The sequence below is a fragment of the Adiantum capillus-veneris genome, chromosome 12 (genome assembly GCF_014529385.1).
Source record: "Adiantum capillus-veneris isolate H3 chromosome 12, ASM1452938v2, whole genome shotgun sequence".
Lineage (NCBI taxonomy): Eukaryota > Viridiplantae > Streptophyta > Polypodiopsida > Polypodiales > Pteridaceae > Adiantum > Adiantum capillus-veneris.
In genome coordinates this window covers 67,800,773-67,815,846 of record NC_140942.1, presented here as the reverse complement: position 1 = coordinate 67,815,846, position 15,074 = coordinate 67,800,773, and the positions used below count along the sequence as shown (strand labels likewise).

Below are 15,074 nucleotides of genomic sequence, written 5' to 3'. Positions count from 1 at the left end.
CATACACCGTGAGCTTCTCAAGAAGATCCAACCTCTTCTCGGGAGTTACTCGAGGGCAAAACTTCACCTCGTGACCGGGTTCATGAAGAATATGGGCTCGCACTTGTTTGAACCATAGTTACCTGGAACGGGAAATCGGAACGGGGAACGGGGAACGGCAACATGCATGAAATACCATTCCCTGTTTTGGATACTCACGTTTGAAACACGGAACGGGGATTCGGAACGGGAAATTGGGATGGGAACGTGGAACGGGGACCTGAAAATGGCCATTCCTTGTTACTATGGTTTGAACCACCCGTTCTCTCGTATAGACATAGCTTGCATGTCCATAGTCTTGCACCACCACCTTTGCCACGCGTGCTAAAGTCGACTTCATCCCACCACGACCACGTTTGCACGGCGGGCCTCCTTCGAGAAGAACCGGCTTGAAAAGTGGAGTTGGCTTGAGATGACATGATGGTGGAGAGACTCGAGAGAGTAGAGCTTAGAAGTTAGAGGAGTTAGAGGAGAGCTTGTGTGGAGAGAGAGTAGAGGAGAGCTTCAAAGTGGGTAGAAGAGGGAGAGAGTGGAGACTCAAGGGTAGAGTGTAGAGCGTACGGGCCACGGCGCGTAGTCATGCTTGAGCCTTGAGCAATGAGTAGAGAGGAGAGCTTGAGGGAATAAGAGGCCCAAGGGGGATTTTATAGCCTCCTAAGGGCCCCCCCCCCCCCCCCCCCCCCCCCCCCAAATCTAAACGTTGGCTGCAACTGGCCGTTTAAAACGGTTAGTTTATTCAAAAACTGAAAATTTTAACCCGCCTGAAACTAGCCGTTCCCGGCCGTCCCCGATCCGTCGGTCCGTCCCCAGTCCGACAGTCTGCGACCCACCCGTCCGGCCAATTTTCCGACCGTCCCATGGCGTCCCCGTCCAGCCCGGTTATTTACGGGAGTCCCGCGGCCCTAGGCCTGTCCCCCCCGTCCCCTGTAACTATGCATAAATTGTCTTAGTAGACATTGACTGTTAGTACCGACGCACTAGACCACATCTAGCACATGTACCAATCAACAGTCACAGTACCGGACATCAGAGGACATCACTTGACATCACAAGACAAATGACATAGAAATTTATTCCAAATCTCAGACCATGATTAATTGGCAACGTATTTAGTAATCGCATCTAGATCCAGTAGGGACCTCACAGATGCCCCATTAACTAATCCTTATTGTAATCATATCTATAGAGATTTTTGAGAAATGCTGCAATCATTTCGTATTTCAGTTCCTACACTCGAACAAGTAAAGTACAAATCAATTAGTATCATTTTGGGAATTCCACTTCATAAAGTCATAAAGCAGAATTTGTGTCAGCCCAGTAGTATCCCTGAAACCCAAAGGGACATCAATGACTCTATATCAAAATCGGGGTAATCCATTGACAAAGGAGCAGCGTGACTCCCCTATTGTGCAAGCCCGTTGCACTAGATTCACCCATGCTGACATCGGGGCTCTATCGGAGTAGACTATGCTAAACCGAATGCTTTAAGGTAAAGTTCCAAAATCTGAGGAGTATTTGCTAGGTCCTCCTTCTCCATCCACTTCGCATCCAATGCAGGATAGTTCTTGAATTTAACTAAGAACCACCTAATCACTTTACCTTTAATCTTTCTATCTTTATGTGCCAATATCTGTTCTATAACGAGTATCTCATCGCTTTCTTCCACTTTGGGTTGCTCATCTGCCTCCCCATCATCGGGCACATCGCCTTTAAAAGGCTTTAATACTCACATGAAATGCATTGTGAATCTTCCAAGTATCGAGCAGCTTCTATCTAAAGGAGACATAATTAATCTTTTCTTTTATCTGGAAAGGGCCATAATACCTCATGCCAAGCTTTGGAAAAAGCGGCTCCTTTCCTTTTCGTTTTCTTAGGCGTGCCTTCTCAAAACGTAAGAGCACCCAATCGTCCTCCTTCAATTTCAAATCGCGACGATGTCGATCTGCTGCTTTCTTATGTTTTCTTGAGATTTCTCAAAAGCCTTCCGGACCTTGGCAAAAGCATTGTCCAAGTCCCTCATGTACTGGTCGGCTTCAAAGATCTTATCCTGGGTTTGGGGAATGTTCTGATCTACCAGCTGCTTCCCTTTTTCCTTTCTTTCCTTGTGACTTGGGACCTGTGGGTAGCGTCTTTCACTTCCATGTCAATTGGCACGTCAAAGTCAATCATCGAAGCCCTAAGACGCACTATCATCTAATTCCTCTTTCTTTGGAATTCTTTGATGAACTTGCATCTGGTTTCCTTAGTTCGTCGGAACCCTATGTTCTGCCAAAATCCTGCGATGAGCTATCATTTGGTTCCCTTGATTTATTCTCTTCACTGGAAGACTCTTGCCTTCTTGCTTTTTTTTATTCCAATACATAGTCATACAGCAGAATGTTGTCAACCCAGCAGTATCCCTGAAACCCAAAGGGATATCAGTGAGACTATAAAAAAATCGAGGTAATCCTGTCACAAACTGCTGACGTGTCAAAGCCCTGAAAAATAGAGCCAACTTACAGATGCTGGCCGAGGGGCCTAAACCCTAAGAAGAACAAGTAACAGCAGAAGTCCTACCAACTTATGGGGACCTCGTTAGATGGGGCCCCAAGTGGCATAAAGGATTAAAATAAAGCAAGACCCACAAAGAAAGACTTGCACCAAAAACTGATGACGTGGCAGATGTACGACCAGTTTTTGGATTTTGCATTGACAGTGCTGACATGGCAGATTTCTGCAAAACGCACTGACAGTGATGATTTTGTTTTCGCAAAACGCGTACACACTGCTGACATGGCAGTTGTACGGAATACTATGATTTACGCTGGCAGCTTTTTGGCATTGCTTTTGGACCAGAAGCTTTTGAGTTTTGAAGGCTTTTCATGTAAACTACTTTTCATAGGCCAAGGGCCTTTAAATATGTGCTAAGGGCTCATTCTCTAATATGCTTCCTGGAGAAGGTGCAGAGCGTGGAGTTTCGGCTTGTACTCTGTTGATGCAATATAAAGAAATACCGAAAGGGGCACCAAGGTTTGGGGCCACTACTCTCTGGGGTGGAATTCCGCCACTCTATGTCACGTGTCATCTCTCTCTTTCAGTTCAGTTGATATTGAAGTGCTAAAAGTCTGTTCAGTCTGTTCTTTTCTATTGGCACGTGCTGCCCGTCTTGTGACACTGGTATCAGAGCATCAGGCGTGTGCTTTTTTGAAAGCATACCGGTCCTACCAAAGAGGAGACAGAGCAAGATCGCATTTCCAAAGTTCATTGGAAATTTTAGCTTCGCCTACCAAAGAGCAGACAGAGCGATCGCACTTCCAAAGCTCACTGGAAATTTTAGCTTCGTACTCCGACCTCGGGCTTATTAGCCACTCCCACCCTTACTTCATCGCACGCGCGCGCGCGCGAGAGAGAGAGAGAGAGAGAGAGAGAGAGAGAGAGAGAGAGAGAGAGAGAGAGAGAGAGAGAGAATTGGAGGTGGTTAAGTAGGGGCGATCAGCCACCCATTGTTGTCATAGACCCAGACCACCAGTACAAAGTACAATGTGTGTGTGTGAGATGTGCCATAGACCCTCATATAAATAGGGTCCTGGCCTAATCTCGAGACGAGTGGAAAATAGGGCCCCCCTAGTGGAGGCGCAGTAATGCGGGCGCTAGACTAAAAAGCGGGTGGCTATCCCAGAATGCCAGACATACAATGATGCAGTCTAAATGAGATTCCATGGTGGCCAGCAGCCCAGAGACATACCAGCCATACATATATGCCCTAGACCTATGTGACGCAGCAGAGTGGTGTATGCACTCTCAGCTCTTAACAAATGGATAGTTGTACAAGGCAGCTAGGGAGTCTCTTGTGGTTTAATTGCCCAGTAAAACTCTCCCACGGGCTTTTGGAACGCTTTTCAAGAGCGCAAGAGAGACACATAGACCTTTATGAAGCAGGCCAAAAATCGAGCTATGAAGCTACTTGCACTTATCCATGCAAAGTTATATGGACCTATTTCCAATCCATACTTCCATGGTTTATTCTACAAGCTAGTGCTTGTGGCTAAGATGTTAGAAGATACACGGGTTCAATTCTTGAATCTCAAGTCGGAGTGCTTTGCTTAGTCGATCGTAAAGGATCGATGTAACAGGACAAGCCATTAAAAGGAGAAAAGACCCTAATACAAGCTCCACGCACACTGACACAAGAGTCAAAATCACAAGCCCCCCCAACATCCCAGCTTGCGGCGTGTTACTCTCGTCTCAAATGCAAGTCGTTGGCACACACACCCTGGGCTTTGCACAAAGCCAAACACGTATGGCCTTATATGTTACACTACCACAAAAAGCTCCTGAGTGACAAGGATTGTCGAGCGAATGGAATGCATCAAGGGGATATCAGTGCTGGGCTTGGATTCTTTCTACATATTCACGCCAACCATCAAGAGCAACAATTAATTGGTGGCAAGCTCCCGTGAAACCAACTCCATGCCCTCTTATTGCCTTGTCCCAAGAAAAGAAAATACATCTCTACCTCCAGTTTGCTCAAACAATTTCGCTTCTTCCAGACAGGCCTGCGAGAAAGGGCACTTTCATGACAATGTGTACATGTACCAAGTGCCACCTTACATGTAGACCGGGCATTTAAATTCAATTTCAAAATTTGCATGTTGGAAATGGAGATTAATGCCCCATTGTGAGGAGCAAATGGCCCCCTAAGAGCCAGCTCAAAGATCCTCCCAACAGTCGAGCAAAAACTGTCACCTAACTTTGCAATGTCAATCAAAAGCCCTTCAATTTGGCCGGACCACACAACCAGATTATATCGCACTAATTGCACAAGAGTGCATGGATCAGACTAACTGTACTGGATAAGCTAAGGATCCTATGTCAATTAGACCCCGATCAAACAAAGACAGTCATGTGTGTGTGTGTGTGTGTGTGTGTGCGCGCGCATCCATGCGTGCGCGCAATGGGCGTACACATAGGATCACAAATGTAAACGGAACAAAGAAACAGTTTAAGATATATTACAAGGTAAACCTCCTGGTTACAAAACGTACAACATTACGAAGTAAGAACTTAAAGGTCCAGCTCCTTATAAGGCAATACCATTTTACCACACGGACAAATGCAATCGCATCTTTCTTTGAGAGTGTACCGCCTTGCCCAACAGAGACAGGAGCTGCAGCACCTTCGATCTTTGGAGCACGTGCTACCACCACCTCTGATGCCCTGGCATGTCTCTTTGCTGGACGTTCCTTCACATCTCCTGAAGGCCGTCTTCTTTTCATTGGCTTTTCAGCATGATAATCCTCTGCATAACTTTTTGCGTTCCTTGTTGCGCGAGGAGCAAGAGCCTCCCGATTGCAATATGAGGACACCATGAACATGATTGGTACAAACTAATCTGGCATAGCTTATAATTTAAAGACTCTCAATTCAAAATAGATTTACATCTGCCTGAATACCGTATTTGCCTCTGGATGAATTAAACGGCTCCAAAATGTTGTGTCATCCTCTGTGCTGCTAAAATTAGCGACCTAAAAGGAGAAAAAAAAAAGCATGGATTACCTTAACACTTATGAAACGTAAAAAGAAGATTAGGTAAGGGGCAAGTGCACAAGAAAATGAAACTACTACTGCTGCGGTCAGAGAGAGAGAGAGAGAGAGAGAGAGAGAGAGAGAGAAAGAGAGAGAGAGAGAGATTTTATTTACGTCTTGCAAAAGACTGAACTCAGCCTATGAGAAATCAGTGTACATGTGTGGGACATCCTCTCAGACAAATCAGTGTTTGTGTGGGATATCCTCTGCAATCCCAGAAAAATGAAAAAGAACTGGACTCAAAAGCTATAACTAAGTACTCGGCTGATACTAGAGCTGAATCTGGGTATACAATGATTGGGCTAGGGGCTCAAAATGCAAAGCTATATGCAGCCACTCTGTTTAGTCCCTTGCCGGATCCATCCTGCACACATGACATGACACAAGCCAAACTCACACCTAGACACACGTGGTGAGCGGACATAAGGCTCACCTCCCAGCCATAGAGCCAATACAGGCTCACCCCGGGCCTGGGAGCCTGCAGCCAAGCGGGCTAGCCTCTACCCGGAAGTTCCAGTTAGTGGCGAGAGGTTCTTTTATCGTAAACTCCAACGTTCCCTTCATGAGCTCGTAGCCGACCGTGGCATGGTCCATAAGCTCTTGCATGGTAGAGACTTGCTTGGAGAAACAATATTCTTGCAATAAGGATGGTAGTCCAACGGTGTAGCGCTTGCATTGGTCCTCCAAGGAAATGAAGTTAAAGAAGGACACCCGAAGGTACACGTCGAGAAACCTTTGGTTATAGTCGTCCATGGTTTCGGTGGCAAGCATTTTCAAATTGCCCCACTCTGCCAAAATCCGGACTTCAAACATCGAAGTCATGTAACTACATGCAAAAACTGTCTTGAAAGCTTGCCAGGTCCTTGGAGCATGCAGTTGTGTCGCGATTGAACTCAACCATTGCATAGCATTATCTTTAAGAAATCCCGCTGCTAGAGAAATCTTGGATTCTTTTTTATGGTTCCCCAAAGCATAGATGCTGTCAAATTGCTGTAAACACAACAAAACTTTCTTGTGATCTTTTATCCTCGAAAAAGTGAAAAATTTGGTTGTCATGCCGCCATCTTTGAAATCTTTGGGTTGCTTAGGCGCATATCCCGGGTATGGATAATAAGGATATCCATATGGGCTCCAACCATTGTAGCCTGGTGACGGTGGTGGTGGTGGAGGTGGAGGTGGGGGCAATGGCGCTGGCAAAGCCAGTTGCATTGGATCAGGGTCAGATGGTTGCACCATATTCCTAAAGAGTCCCCTGATCGAAACAGGCAGCTGGAAAGGTTGTCAGGGTCACAAACTGCTGACGTGTCAAAGCCTTGAAGAATGGAGCCAACTTGCAGATGTCGGCCGAGGGGCCTAACCCTAAGAAGAACAAGTAGCAATAGAACAAGTCAGCACTGTCAGCACATTTTGCGGAAATTTGCCATGTCACCATTGTTAGAGCATTGTGCGGAAATTCGTACAGTTCTGCCACGTCAGCAGTCAGTGGAAAATCCGGGTTGTGTGTGCGTGGGTCCTTCTTTATTTATATACCTTTATGTCACTTGGGCCCCATCGGACGGGGTCCCATAAGTTGGTAGGACTTCTTCTTCTATTGCTTCTTCTTCCTAGGGTTTAGGCCCCTCGGCCGTGATCTGAAGGTTGGCTCTACTCTAACTTGACAAGTCAGCAGTTTGTGACATCCGTATCTGATGGTACCCGGAACATAGATCGATCTGGGTGAAATAGGCTTGAAGCTTCCTAGCTACTCATCTTCCTCTTTCGGGCTGAACCTATAAGGTTACCGAGAGACGCGATGGCTACCAGGTAGAAGCTCTATCTTATGATTGAGATCACGCCCACGAGACGGTGCAAGCCCATCTGGTGAATCCGGTGGAAAGACTTCCGCAAGATCAGTCAAAACTGAATCCAAATAACGCTTAGCAGCTACATCATGATAAATCACGAAATTCCATACAACTGCCACGTCAGCACTGTCAGCGTGTTTTGCAGCAATCTGCCACGTCAGCAATGTCAACGAAAAATTCGATAAACTGCCACGTCATTAGTTGCTACGCAAATCCTTCTTTGTGTGTGTGGGTCCTGCTTTATTTTAATCCTTATGTCACTTGGGCCCCATCGGACGGGGTCCCATAAGCTGGTAGGACTTCTTCTTTTGTTGTTGCTTGTTCTTGTTAGGCCCTTCCCCCATGGTCTGCAAGTTGGCTCCATTCTTCAGGGCTTGACACGTCGACAATTTGTGACGTCCCTCCTCCTTGATAGAAAGTAATCATCTGGGATTACAGCATATCTGCAAAACAACTCAAGTTAGCTGAAAATTTTCCAAGGGACATTCGGAGGGACATTTCGAGGGACAATCAGTTTGCTATTTTTTTCTTAAGGAGTTACCTTCTCCTTTCTGCTCTTTTGAACAAGGAGTTGGCTTGTGCTTTGAGTAAAAACAACACTTTTCAATCTTTCAATACTCCCTCCGCAAATAGGCCATGAGTATGAATGAGCAAGCATTCTCAAACATCATTTGTCACTACTCCACCTAGGAGTAAAATCACCAATCAATGAAACCAGTATTAAAAACAGAGTCAAACATTTCAAATTGGCACCAAAATAGGCTCAAAACAAATACCATCCATTTCAAACAAATTCCAAATAGGATCACCAAACAAGTTCTCAAACAGATTTCAAGCTTAAAAAGCAATCTCGACATTAGTCGAGCTTGAAAAGTAGACTAACTTTCCATCCAGAATCCTGGACCAAAAAATAGGGTTAGGTTCATTCCATATGGTCGTAGCCGAGCACACCATGGTCCATCAGCTCTTGGACAGACTGTGTTTCTTTGGCGGTGATGGTAGTCCCACAATAGCAATCGCACTCGACCTCCAAGGTCATCTGCTCAAGAAGAGACATCTACTAAGAGATGTTGAGAAATTTCTAGTTATAATCTGCTAGGGTTTTCATGGCAAGCATTTCAGGATACCTCACTCTATGTGTGTGTTGCACTGCGATGGAAGATGTCAGAAACCATCTAACTTCAGGAAAAAAAATTCTTGAAAGCTTACCAAGACCTTTGAGTGTGCGGCTTGGTAACTATAGACATCAACATTTGCATGACACTGCCTCTGAGAAAAAACAGTAGCTCGAAACAAATCTTAGATCCTTCTCTTGCAAGTGATCTTTATGGCTTATGCCCTGTAAGACATGAGCGGTGAAGATCGGAGCGCGCCCAATGTGCGATGAAGTAAGGGTGGAAGTCGCTAGTAAGTCCAGAGTCGGAGCACGACGCTAAAAGTTCCAATGAACTTTGAAAGTGCGATCTTGCTCTGTCTGCTCATTGGTAGCACCGGTATGCTTTCAAAAAAGCACATGCCTGATACTCCGATACCATTGTCACAAGACGGGCACCACATGCCAATTGAAAAGAACACATTGAAGAGACTTTTAGCACTTCAATAACAACTGAACTGAGAGAGAGAGAGAGAGAGAGACGACACGCGGCATGGAGCGGCGGAATTCCACCCCAGAGAGTATTGGCCCCAAACCTTCGTGCCCCTTTCAGTATTTCTTTATATGGCATCAACACGGTACAAGACGGTACTCCAGACTTTGCACCTTCTCCAAGAAGCATGCCAAAGAATGAGCCCATGGCCTCATATTTAAAGGCGCTAGGCCCCAAAAGCAGTTTACATGAAAATCCTTCAAACTCAAAAGCTTCTGGTCCAAAAGCAATGCCAAAAAGCTGCCATCGTAAATCACGAAGTTCTATACAACTGCCACGTCAACACTGTCAATGCGTTTTGCGGATATCTGCCACGTCTGCAATGTCAGAGGAAAATCCGGAAAACTGCCACGTCATCTGTAACAAACTGCTGACGTGTCAAAGCCCTGAAGAAGGGAGCCAACTTGAAGATGCTGGCCGAGGGGCCTAAACCCTAAGAAGAACAATAAACAGAAGAAGAAGTCCTTTCCACTTATGGGACCGCGTCAGATGGGGCCCTAGTGACATAAAGGAAATAAAAAGAAATCAGGACCCACGCAAAAGCTGCTGACGTGGCAGCTGTACGGCGATTTCCAAAAATTGCGTTGACATGATGACATGGCAGGCTGTACGGATTTCCGCGTTTTGTAATGGCTGATGACGTGGCAGGCTGTACGGATTTCCGTGATTTACGCTGGCAGCTTTTTGGCTTTGCTTTTGGACCAGATGCTTTTGAGTTTGAAGGCTTTTCACTATAACTGCTTTTCACTATAACTGCTTTTCAAGCCAAGGGCCTTTAAATATGAGGTTAGGGCTCATTCTCTGGCATGCTTCCTAGAGAAGGTGCAGAGTTTGGAGTACCATCTTGTACTGTGTTGATGCAATATAAAGAAATACCGAAAGGGGCGCCAAGGTTTGGGGCCAATACTCTCTGGGGTGGAATTCCGCCACTCCATGTCGCGTGTCTTCTCTCTCTTTCAGTTCAGTTGTTATTGAAGTGCTAAAAGTCTGTTCAGTCTGTTCTTTTCTATTGGCACGTGGTACCCATCTTGTGACATTAGCAACTGGTACGCAAATCCTTCTGTGTGTATGTGTGGGGGGGGGGGGGGGGGGGGGGTCCTGCTTTATTTTAATCCTTTATGTCACTTGGGCCCCATCATACGGGGTCCCATAAGTTCGTAGGACTTCTTCTTCTGTTGTTGCTTGTTCTTCTAGGGCCCTTCCGTTGTGGTCTGCAAGTTGGATCCATTCGTCAGGGCTTGACATGTCAGCAATTTGTGATAGAGAGAGAGAGAGAGAGATTTGGGCACGAGTGAGAGCTCACCGTGACATTCCCGTCACGCTCCTGCCGTCGGCACACTTAAATAGGAGACCGGGGAAGGTTAGCCGCCCTAGAGGACTAACCACCTCAAGTGGGGAAGCTTGGTAGGAGGTTTCCCCTTGATTTTATTCAATAAAGGAGTAAATTGCAAGTTTCACACCATTTTTCAATGAAGGGCTTCCTTTCAATGAGTTGGGCAGCCACTCGTAGAGGGTTGGGCGATTAATTAAGCTTGGAGTTAAATGAAAAAAAAGAAACTAACGAACAGTGTGCAAAAAAGGAAATGTCTCCTATCACAAGTTGATGACGTGGTAGTGCCCAGATACACAGACACACACTGCTTACGTGGCATCAGGTCCCCGATTATGCATCGACAAGCTGATAAGTGGCAGATTGTACGGACCACCGGATTTTACGGGGCAAATTATGTTGATGACATGGCAGCTCATACGCTGTATGGAATTCCAGAAATTACGCTAGCTGAAAAGCTTTTGAGTTTAGAGATTTTGGGGCTCTCCTTTTGGGCATCCCTTATACCAATAAATAAGTGGGCTAGGCCTCACTTCTCAAAGAATCTGGACGCAGAGTCTGAGAGTGAGCGCCTCCCTACTCTCTTGTACTTTGAACACATAATAATATAAAAATAAATACCGAAAGGGGCATCAGTCTTTGGGGCCAATTCCTTTGGGCACGGAACTACGCTGAGAGTGAGCGCCTCCCTACTCTCTTGTACTTTGAACACATAATAATATAAAAATAAATACCGAAAGGGGTGTCAGTCTTTGGGGCCAATTCCTCTGGGCACGGAACTACGCTAGGCCGTGTCAACTTTGTGAACTGTTTTGAAGTGAATCTTTGTTGTGTCGCTGTAGAATCTTGACTTGGTGTAACAAACTGCTGACTTGTCAAAGCTCTAAAGATTGGAGTAACTGGCAGATGCCGGCCGAGGGGCCTAAACCCTAAGAAGAACAAGTAGGAAAAGAAGAAGTCATACCAACTTATGGGGACCCCGTATGATGGGGCCCCAGTGACATAACAAACACACTCACGCAAAACTAATGACGTGGCAGCAGTACGGACGCTTCCCGTTTTGTGTTGACTGCTGACATGGCAGTTGTACGGAATTCCACAAAATGCGCTGGCAGCTTTTTGGTATTGCTTTTGGACCAAAAGCTTTTGAGTTTTGAAGGCTTTTCACTGTAACTGCTTTTCAAGCCAAGGGCCTTTAAATATGAATATGAGGCTAGGGCTCATTATCTGGCATGCTTCCTAGAGAAGGTGCAGAGTCTGGAGTACCGGCTTGTACTGTGTGGATGCAATATAAAGAAATACCGAAAGGGGCACCAAGGTTTGGGGCCAATACTCTCTAAGGTGGAATTCCGCCACTCCGTGTCGTGTGTCGTCTCTCTCTCTTTCAGTTCAGTTGTTATTGTAGTGCTAAAAGTTTGTTCACACTGTTCTTTTCTATTGGCACGTAGTGCCCGTCTTGTGACAGTGGTATCAAAACATTAGGCGTGTGCTTTTCTGAAAGCGTACCGGTCCTACAAAAGAGTAGACATAGCAATTGGAATTTTACTTAAAGTATCCTCAATTTTACTTAAAGTATCCTTGGGTATCGACCCCGAACTTATTAGCCACTCCCACCCTTACTCTTCATTGCTCATCGAGCGCGCTCCCAGCCATAAAGAACCCAAGACTTGGAATTCATGGATTCGCCAGAATATTTGCAGTTTTTGCTCAATGAGCTTCACGATATTCTTTTGCGGTATCCTCAGCACAATTCCGATGCTGCAAAGTTTTCAACAATTTTTGAACTATATGTTGCCCCCTCTGGTGCCCCCGGTGGTACCTCCTCCTCTAGCATCAAAAAGCACGAGAGCTTCCAACCGGCAACCTTCTCAGCCGTCTGTTCTGATCAGGGGAGTCTTCAGGAATATGGTGCAGCCATCTGACCCTGATCCAGTGTAACCACCTTCACCACCGCCATTGCCCCCACCTCTACCACCACCACCGCCACAAGGCTACAATGGCTGGAGCCCATATGGATACCGATAATATCCATACGTGAGATATGCGCCTAACCACCCAAAGATTTCGAAGATGGCGGCACGACAATCAATTTTTTCACTTTTTTCGGGGTGAAAGATAGCAAGAAAGCATTGCAGTTCCTACAGCAATTCAACAACATCTATACAGAAGAATCCAAGATTTGTCGAGCGGCGGGATTTCTTAAAGATAATGCTATGCAATGGTGGAGTTCAATCACGACAGAACTGCATGCTCCAAGGACCTGGCAAGCTTTCAAGATAGTTTTTGCACGTAGTTACATGGCCTTTAAGTTTGAAGTCTGGATTTTGGCAGATTGGGGCAACTTGAAAATGCTTGCCACCAAAACCATGGACCAATATAACCAAAGGTTTCTTACTCTTCTCGCACTCCGTACTCCTCATGTGTGTGCACTCTTTTGCATTTGCAACGTGCAAGATTCATTATGCCGCGTAAAGCCAACCCCAACTGGTCGCTCCACACCAATATGTTGAGCATCATCACGACCACTTCTCAGCAAGGTTCCGGCACACGCTTATGGCAATGCAAGTATTGTGGGGACCAGTACACCAACACTATTACGCGAGTCAAAAAGCACTTGACGGGCATCGGGTGCACTGATCAGATTGGTGCATGTGAGAAAATACCACCACCTTTGAGGGAGCAGCTTATTCAAGAGTATTTTCCTGTTGGTGCTCCTGGTTTGAGAGGTGCTCCCAGCACACAGGATGCTTTACATGATGCTTTTGTTGGAGAGCTGGAGTCTTTAGGTGCGGAGACAGAGGTTGGAGGAGGTTCGGCCTCCATGCAACCCCCTACTTCCACGAAGAGAGTATGTGTTGGCGATGAAGATGAGGATTCCTTTCCACGTGAAAAAGGTACATCTGAAACACCAACGCAGACCACTTTGCCTAGTCGCATCTCTTCTCAGGCTTGGGTGAAAGAGAGTCAGAGGGTGGTAGAGATGGAGATATGTCGCACTCAATAAGAGTGCGACATATCTTTCAATGTTTTGCGCACAGATCAATGGAAAAGAATGGTAAAAGCCATTGCAGAGGTGGGGCCTACTTTATTGAGTGCGACATATCTTTCAATGTTTTGCGCACAGATCAGTGGAACAGAATGGTAAAAGCCATTGCACAGGTGGGGCCTACTGAGACATGGACAGGTCTTATTACACCAAGATGCGCACCACTATGTTAGATGAACAGAAGGCCTTAATTGACAAGGCCCTTACACCTGTGAAAGCTAGATGGAAGGAGTTTGGATGCACCATTATCTCAGATGGTTGGGCATACGTACGCAGACGACACATAATCAATATCCTTGTGTCTTTTGCTTTGGGCACCTATTTCTTGCGTGCTGTGGATGCAGGAAAAGTAGGGGAAAAGATCACGGCTGGGTTTATTTTTGGTCACATCAAAACAGCCATAGAGGAGGTTGGCAAGGAGAATGTTGTGCAGGTGGTGACAGATAATGCAGCTAATTGCAAGGCAATGGGATTTATGGTGGAGCAACAGTTTCTTGGCATAGTGTGGACTCCATGTGTTGCACATTGTTTGGATTTTCTCATGGAGGATATTGGCAAACTTTCATGGGTGCAACCCATAGTTGCAGATGTAGTCAAGGTCACCACATTCTTTCGTAAGAAACATCAGGCTCTTGCTATCTTCCGCAGCCATAGCACTTTGGATATGGTTCGACCTTCAAAAAATAGGTTTGCCTACATTACTTGGTTTTACAGAGGCTCTACAAACTTAGAGATCCACTACTCCAGACAGTGGTGGATCCAAAATGGCGAGGCATGTCAAGATCGCAGGATGAATCTACAAAATACTTGCAGAGGCGGATCCTTGATGAGAGCTTTTGGCAGGAAGTGCACGCTCTTTTAGTGGCACTCAAGGCAGCCTACGTCCTCCTTCCATTGACGGATATGCAGGGATTGACCTTGGGACTAGTCTATCATCTGTTTATGCAAATGAAAGACCACGTTTCCAAGTGTGATCTGTTGACTATTGATCGGTAAGGGTTCCTCATGTTCTAATGGTTGTCTTTTAATCATCAAGTCTAAGTTCTAACTTGTATTGACAAGTTGTTTTGATATTTCAGCCAATCAGATTTATTGGGATGTGTTGAGAGCCGCTGGACTTTCATGAGCTGTCCCATACATGCGATGGCTACCATGCTTCATCCTCTCTACAGGTCGCCAGAGCTATTGAGTGATACCTTGCTCAACACAAAACAATCAGAGTATGTTGGGCTCATGTTTCCAGAGGATGATCAGCTTGGGACAGACAAGGAATTCACCAACTACATGAATGGCATTGGCGCTTCTTTCACGAGAGCAGTTTCTTTGAGGAAGGAAGCCACAAAGTATCCTTTGACGTGGTGGCACTCGTATGGGAGAGTTGGTCTTCCCAACCTCTCACGCATTGCTCTTCGTATCCTTTCTCAGGTTAGGAAACTGCCATCCATGATTCCATTGTATATACCATTTTAAACTTTTAACTTCATCTTTATATTACTTGACACTTGTCACTCTAGTGCTGATGATTGCGCTCTTGCTTGAGCATTGAGCAGGATTGCTCGGCTGGAGCATGTGAGCGCAATTGAGTGCTTACTCTCTCATACACA

At 45.8% G+C, this 15,074-nt stretch overlaps 2 protein-coding genes across 6 annotated transcripts in view; one reads left to right on the top strand and one right to left on the bottom strand.

The window, feature by feature from the left end:
• LOC147445873 (uncharacterized) overlaps positions 1 to 5,712 on the bottom strand; it is a 72,811-nt gene extending 67,099 nt beyond the window's left edge. For 3 of the 5 annotated variants that reach the window (XR_015189810.1, XR_015189809.1, XM_086525229.1), the window contains exon 1: positions 5,121 to 5,712. Coding sequence is in view for 1 of the 5 variants with exons in the window: in XM_086525229.1 (XP_086381355.1) it covers positions 5,121 to 5,393 (273 nt within the window). In the remaining 4 variants the exon portion in view is untranslated. Of the gene's footprint in view, positions 1 to 5,112 lie in introns of all 5 variants that reach the window. The other 2 variants (XR_015189811.1, XR_015189812.1) reach the window with 1 other exon arrangement.
• Positions 5,713 to 13,600: 7,888 nt separating this feature from the next.
• Positions 13,601 to 15,053, top strand: LOC147445872 (uncharacterized). The gene is made up of 4 exons (XM_086524642.1): positions 13,601 to 14,137; positions 14,185 to 14,462; positions 14,550 to 14,895; positions 15,021 to 15,053. Exons 1-4 carry the CDS (start codon positions 13,601 to 13,603, stop codon positions 15,051 to 15,053), a joined length of 1,194 nt encoding a protein of 397 aa, XP_086380768.1.
• The last annotated feature ends 21 nt before the right edge of the window (positions 15,054 to 15,074 follow it).

Bases quoted from the DNA above. Each gene is read 5' to 3' on its own strand.
- LOC147445872 (XM_086524642.1), top strand. From the start codon at position 13,601: ATGGACAGGTCTTATTACACCAAGATGCGCACCACTATGTTAGATGAA. The intron at 14,463-14,549 runs GTAAGGGTTCCT...TTGATATTTCAG, and splicing joins GATCTGTTGACTATTGATCG to CCAATCAGATTTATTGGGAT. The intron at 14,896-15,020 runs GTTAGGAAACTG...AGCATTGAGCAG, and splicing joins CTCTTCGTATCCTTTCTCAG to GATTGCTCGGCTGGAGCATG.